This window comes from Etheostoma cragini, chromosome 12, assembly GCF_013103735.1.
Source record: "Etheostoma cragini isolate CJK2018 chromosome 12, CSU_Ecrag_1.0, whole genome shotgun sequence".
In the NCBI taxonomy this organism is placed as follows: domain Eukaryota; kingdom Metazoa; phylum Chordata; class Actinopteri; order Perciformes; family Percidae; genus Etheostoma; species Etheostoma cragini.
The window spans coordinates 449,337-456,241 of record NC_048418.1 but is presented as its reverse complement, the minus strand read 5'-3'; the positions used below and the strand labels follow the sequence as shown (position 1 = coordinate 456,241).

At 41.4% G+C, this 6,905-nt stretch overlaps 1 protein-coding gene across 8 annotated transcripts in view; it reads right to left on the bottom strand.

Moving 5' to 3' along the window:
• Positions 1-1,171: 1,171 nt before the first annotated feature.
• Positions 1,172-6,905, bottom strand: part of LOC117953907 (NACHT, LRR and PYD domains-containing protein 12-like) — a 57,664-nt gene continuing 51,930 nt past the window's right edge. For 5 of the 8 annotated variants that reach the window (XM_034887336.1, XM_034887335.1, XM_034887338.1 and 2 more), the window contains 2 exons: positions 1,919-1,965; positions 1,193-1,795 (listed from right to left, as the gene is read on the bottom strand). In XM_034887336.1, the coding sequence (XP_034743227.1) occupies positions 1,233-1,795; positions 1,919-1,965 (610 nt within the window). In that variant the 3' untranslated portion in view covers positions 1,193-1,232. Of the gene's footprint in view, positions 1,796-1,918; positions 1,966-2,932; positions 3,107-5,445; positions 5,620-6,905 lie in introns of all 8 variants that reach the window. The other 3 variants (XM_034887344.1, XM_034887341.1, XM_034887343.1) reach the window with 3 other exon arrangements.

The following is a 6,905-nucleotide window of genomic DNA, read 5'->3' as shown; positions in this document are numbered from 1 at the left end:
GCCGGTCTTCCTGGCTACCACCGTCCTGATCCAGGTAGGACCAGGAGGGTTGGCCGGTCTTCCTGGCTACCAACCTCCTGGTCAGGTATGACCAGAGATGTAGAGGAGTTGGCCGGTCTTCATGTAGAAGGGTTGGCCGGTCTTCCTGGCTACCAACCTCCTGGTCCAGGTACGACCAGGGATGTAAAAGGGTTGGCTGGTCTTCATGGCTACCAACCTCCTTGTTGGTGCTTTGTTGATAAATTACCGGCTTTGGCTATTTATTCATGAGAAGTTATTCATTTTTATTAATCCAGATATTCATTCATTTCACCAAACTATATTACCCATAATGCACCTGCACCCTCCATGTAGTTGTGCTGATCAACCTTTAAACATCCGCAGCATCTCATTAAGAAAGAGTTCAGATCATAGACCGTAAACATTACTAGTATATTCATATATACAGTCTATGGTTTGGATGTTATTAAAAGTAACACTAAAATAATTAGAAATAAATCCTGAATAGCAAACAAGTAGATAGCACTCGATGAAAGACCCCAAACTCTCACAGGAACTTCATGCTTTTATTGTGAAAAGAGACAGAAGTCCAAACTAAACATGACACAAGTCAACGGCATTTCTACAATTTCATGATCACAGCTTCCATCTTTTTTTATGAGTACTTATTGTATATTTAAGTTTTTTTCTGGACTAAAGATGGATATGTGTCTGAAGAGGTATTTTGTTTTAATAATCTTTTTCCAGCGTATCAGTATCCTGTGTGTTGGTCTTTCAGACCTTTTGTAGAGGAGACTATCTGTCCCCCCAGACCGGCCTTTAATGGATCCCATCAAATAAAACTAATGGGAGCGGAGGCCCAGTTTGTTTCTCAGAACAACTTCATCTGATCCCTTATTAATGTGCAGAAACCAGCTCTCTGGAGGAGAGGGGGACCACGGCGCCCCCTATAGGGGGTTTTGGGTTCATCTGGGAACAAGACGAACAAGGTCAATGGTGAGGGATCAGATAAAGTTCTAGATAAATATTCAGCATCTAATGCTCTATGAAAAAGCCGGGAGGACAATAAGAACAAATCAGTTCTAGTGTGGGATTTATGAGGGCATGAGTAAAAGGAGGAATCCTGAGTCTGAGGGGGAATCTGGCCAATCATCCTGAATCATTTCATTCATTGGTTCATAGCAATAAGCTGACATATTCCTGGAAGCGTGATCCTGTCCACACTCAGCTGATCAGCAGTGAGAGACAGGAGGAGACTCTCCGTCCTCCACAGGACACAGAGACACTGAGGAGCCCCGAGACCAGAACCCAAACCCAGGATAGAGAGTCTGGGTGGATGAGGTGTTGAAGGTGTGGAGGTGGATCAGTGAGTCAGAGGAGACTGTGTAGAAGGACAGAGAGCCAGCAGGACAGTCCACATACACTGCTACTCTACCAGAGACGCAGGAGGAGGAGATGGAGGTTCTTCTGTCATTGTGCCAGACATAGTAACGATCATCAGAGCAGCTCAGACTCCAGGACTGATTGTTAAATCCAAACCCAGAGTCATCACTGTCTCCTCTCCTCCTGATTCTTCTGTAACTCACTGATATATCAACCTTTCCTCTGGTCTGGACCTCCCAGTAACAGCGACCAGTCAGGCCATCTCTACACAGCAGCTGAGACCAGGACTCAAACCTCTCTGGATGACCAGGATATGACTGATCCTCCTTCACACATGTCACCTTCCTGTTGTTGTCAGACAGTTTGAGGTTCCTGTGCACCGTGTTGGTGTCGACTGTGAGTTCACAGGAATCTGACGGAGAGAACGAGACACAACACAGCTGCCGTTATTAACCAATCAGCTCTTTGGTGATGACATCACAGGGATGAATGAGTGATGTCACAGTATGATGATTCAAATAAAAAACACACTTACACTTCCTCAGACCTGGTGTCAACCATCTGACTCCAGCAGGCTCCACCCTGAAAGGAGGGGAGGGGGGGGGGCATTACATCACTCTCTCACACAGCTTGGTTCTGATCTAATGTAACGCTGAGATTTACTCATTTGTATTAATTCCTAGTTCCTCTCTCTCTCTAACCTGTCTCCCTCTAACCTCTCTCTCTCTCTCTCTCTCTAACCAGCTGTATCATATAAATAAATAGTTAAAAAATCATACATGGTAATTTCTGCATTTGTTTTTAGATTATGTCTCTCACAGTGGACATGCACCTAAGATGACAATTTTAGACCCCTCCATGATTTCTAAGTGGGAGAACTTGCAAAATAGCAGGGTGTTCAAATACTTTCCTCACTGTACATAAATATACACACACACACACACACACATATACATACAATATATACACACATACATATATACACACATATATTTACACATATAGATATATACACAAATACATATATATACACACACATACACAGTATATACACACATATACATACACACATATATACACACATATACACGTAGATATATATACATATATTCACAAATACATATATACACATATATACAGTACATATATATACACATACTGTATATGTACACACACACACACATATCTCTGGACACTTATCTATACCAACTTATATGTACCAACCCTTCCTGTCCAGTCATGTCTTGGTCCAGACGTCAGAGTACGTCTCTAAACGATAACGTGAGCCATGCAGCACCGGCAGGTAACATTTAAACCTGTAGATAACTAGTCTCCCTAAAGTGGAGATTAAGCTTCATCCACACAGGAAAGCACATCGCCTTGTGCTAAGCTAGGCTAACCCTGTCCTGGACCTCTCGCTTTGTGTTGTTGAAACTGATTTGATCCCAGGAAAGAGGGGAACAAGGGAATTCTGATTTTAGTTCCTGGAGATGTTCTCCTTTAAGACTTCCTACACTAATATCTCCTTTATGTTGATCAGTGTGTGTACCTGAGAGTGTCCATTCTCCAGAGAGGATCCTTCAGTCCCGCTGAAAGAAGCTTCACTCCTGAGTCTCCTGGATGATTGTAGCTCAGGTCCAGCTCTCTCAGATGGGAGGGGTTGGAGCTCAGAGCTGAGACCAGAGAAGAACAGCCTTCCTCTGAGATCAGACATCCTGACAGACTGGAAACACACAGAACAACACACCGGAATTCTCTGTCAACACGTGGAGCCATGTGGTAGTTCTTTCTTTGTTTGTAGTCCAGGTACATTTTAGTCAGATTTAGAATAATCTTTAAAAACATCTGGCGTATTTAATTATTCAACAAAAAAAGAAATTATGAATTGATAAAAAATTCTCATAGACATAAAATCTATAAAATATTATGTAATTAATAACTACTGCGGAAGTTTATTGTATAAAGAGACACAAAGCTACATGTCAGCTGTTTATCAACTAAAGTTAGTCAGAGTTTAAATGGTCATCAGTTGAACGGGTTAATGAATCCTGACCTGAGAGTCTCCAGAGTGCAGTGTGGACTCTTCAGTCCATCAGAGATCAGCTTCCCTCCTGGATCCTGCAGGTTGTTGTTACTCAGGTCCAGCTCTCTCAGACTAGAGGACTGGGAGCTGAGAACTGAGGACAGAGCTTCACAGCTTCTCTCTGACAGGTTACAGACCATCAGCCTGGAGAGACAACAGGAAGGTATTTATTATTATCTCCTGTTATAAAAGATAGCAGAGTATTTATTGATGAAGAAATCCAACGTACAGAGCTTTGTTGGAGGAACAGTGATGAAGAAGACAGACAACATTTGAGTTTGTATGTAAAGTCTGGACGTTTGGTGATTAAGAATATGAAATCCATTTTAAACAAACGTTAAAACTCTTGCTATGTTATTATAAACAACTCGAAAAATGATAATTAATCATAACTGAATTAGGTAATATTACACAAGAGGGTTTGATTTAACGTTATTATTGGGACGACAGTGTTGTGGCTAGGACCGAGGCACTGGCGCTGAGGTTCGTTAACATGACTTAAGTAATAATATGACGTTAAATCAACCCTCTCGTGTAATAAAGAGCTCTTACAACAATGGTTACCAACTAAATATATGTTATACTCAAACTGGATTCATACAGACCCCCGGATAGCTGAGTTGGTAGAGCGGGCACCGGTATATATATAAATGTATTTATATATATATATATATATATATATATACATAGATACACTGAGGAAAATAAGTATTTGAACACCCTGCTATTTTGCAAGTTCTCCCACTTAGAAATCATGGAGGGGTCTGAAATTGTCCTCGTAGGTGCATGTCCAATGTGACAAACATAATCTAAAAACAAATTCCAGAAATCACAATGTATGACTTTTTAACTATTTATTTGTGTGATACAGCTGCAAATAAGTATTTGAACACCTGTCTATCAGCTACAATTCTGAGCCTCAAAGACTTGTTAGTCTGCCTTCAAAATGCCCCCCCCCCCCCCCCCCCCCCCCCCCCCCCCACTCCATTTATTATCCTAAATTAGATTCACCTGTTTGAGTTCATTAGTTGCATAAAGACACCTGTCCACCCCATACAATCAGTAAGAATCCAACTACTAACATGACCAAAGAGCTGTCCAAAGACACTAGAGACCTCCACAAGGCTGGACAGGACTACGGGGACATGTCCAAGCAGCTTGGTGAAAAAAGGTCCACTGTTGGAGCAATCATTAGAAAATGGAATAAGCTAAACAGGACTGTCAGTCACCCTCGGACTGGGGCTCCATGCAAGATCTCACCTTGTGGGGTCTCAATGATCCTAAGAAAGGCGAGAAATCAGTCCAGAACTACATGGGAGGAGCTGGTCAATGACCTGAAAAGAGCTGGGACCAGCTCACAGGTTACTGTTGGTAATACACAAAGACGTCATGGTTTGAAATCATGCATGGCCCGGAAGGTTCCCCTGCTTAAACCAGACCATGTCAAGGACTGTCTTAAGTTTGCCAACGACCATTTGGATGATCGAGAGGAGTCATGGGAGAAAGTCATGTGGTCAGAAGAGACCAGAATAGAACTTTTTGGTCATAATTCCACTAACCGTGTTTGGAAGAAGAAGAATGATGAGGACCATCCCAAGACCACCATCCCTACTGTGAAGCATGGGGGGGTAGCATCATGCTTTAGGGGGGGGGGGGGGTTCTGCACATGGGACAGGGCGACTGCACTGTATTAAGGAGAGGATGACCGGGGCCGTGTATTGCGAGATTTTGGGGAACCAATCAGACTGTCTGGTCTAATTTACTTGTTGTATAATCAGGAATAAACAAACGCCCAGTAATCAAAGTCAAATAATATTAAAATATGAATTATTTCTGGATGTCAGCCACAGTTCATATTTCATTCTTTATGAAGTGAATCTAAATCTGAACAAAACACTTTGGAAACATTAATTATTCTTGAATATTTCCAAAGTATTTTTCAATTGGGTGTTTTCAAAGATTATTGTTGTTGGTCTGACCTGAGAGTCTCCAGTGTGCAGTGTGGACTCTTCAGTCCATCAGAGATCAGCTTCCCTCCTGAATCCTGCAGGTTGTTGTTACTCAGGTCCAGCTCTCTCAGACTAGAGGACTGGGAGCTGAGAACTGAGGACAGAGCTTCACAGCTTCTCTCTGACAGGTTACAGCCACTCAGCCTGGAGAGACAACAGGAAGTTATTTATTATTAACTCCTGTTATAAAAAGATAGCAGAGTAGTTATTGATGAATAAATCCCATGTACAGAGCTTTGTTGGAGGGACGGTAAGGAAGGAGACAGATAACATTTGTGTTTGTATGTGAAGTCTGGACTTTTGGTAATAGAGATGAAATCAATTTTAAATAGATGTTGAAACTCTTGCTATGTTATTCTAAACAACTCAAAAAATTATAATTAATCATGACTGAATTAAGTAATATTACACAAGATATATATATATATATATATATATATATATATATATATATATATATATATATATACATATACATGTATTATATATAGATATATAGATGTACAGTGCCTTGCGAAAGTATTCGGTCCCTTGAACTTTTCAACCTTTTGACACATTTCAGGCTTCAAACATAAAGATATAACATTTTTATTTTTTGTAAAGAATCACCAACAAGTGGGACACAATTGTGAAGTGGAACGAAATCTATTGGATATTTTAAACTTTTTTAGCAAATAAAAAACTGAAAATTGGTGCGTGTAAAATTACTCGGCCCCTTTGCTTTCAGTGCAGCAAACTCACTCCAGAAGTTCAGCGAGGATCTCTGAATGAGCCTATGTTGTCCTAAATGACTGATGGTGATAAATAAAATCCACCTGTGTGTGATCAAGTCTCTGTTTAAATGCACCTGCTCTGTGATAGTCTCAGGGTTCTGTTGAAAGCGCAGAGAGCATCATGAAGACCAAGGAACACACCAGGCAGGTCCGTGATACTGTTGTGAAGCTGGATTTGGATACAAAAAAATTTCCCAAGCTTTAAACATCCCAAGGAGCACTGTGTAAGCGATCGTTTTGAAATGGAAGGAGTATCAGAGCACTGCAAATCTACCAAGACCTGGTCCCTGTAAACCTTCAGCTCAGACAAGGAGAAGATGATCAGAGATGCAGCCAAGAGGCACATGATCCCTCTGGAGGAACTACAGAGAACTACAGCTGAGGTGGGACAGTCTGTCCATAGGACAACAATCAGTCGGACACTGCACAAATCTGGCCTTCATGGAAGAGTGGCAAGAAGAAAGCCATTTCTCAAAGATATCCATAAAAAGTCTCGTCTAAAGTTTGCCACAAGCCACCTGGGAGACACACCCAACATGTGGAAGAAGGTGCTCTGGTCAGATGAAACCAAAATCTAACTTTTGGCCACAATGCAAAACGATATGTTTGGCGTAAAAGCAACACAGCTCATCACCCTGAACACACCATCCCCACTGT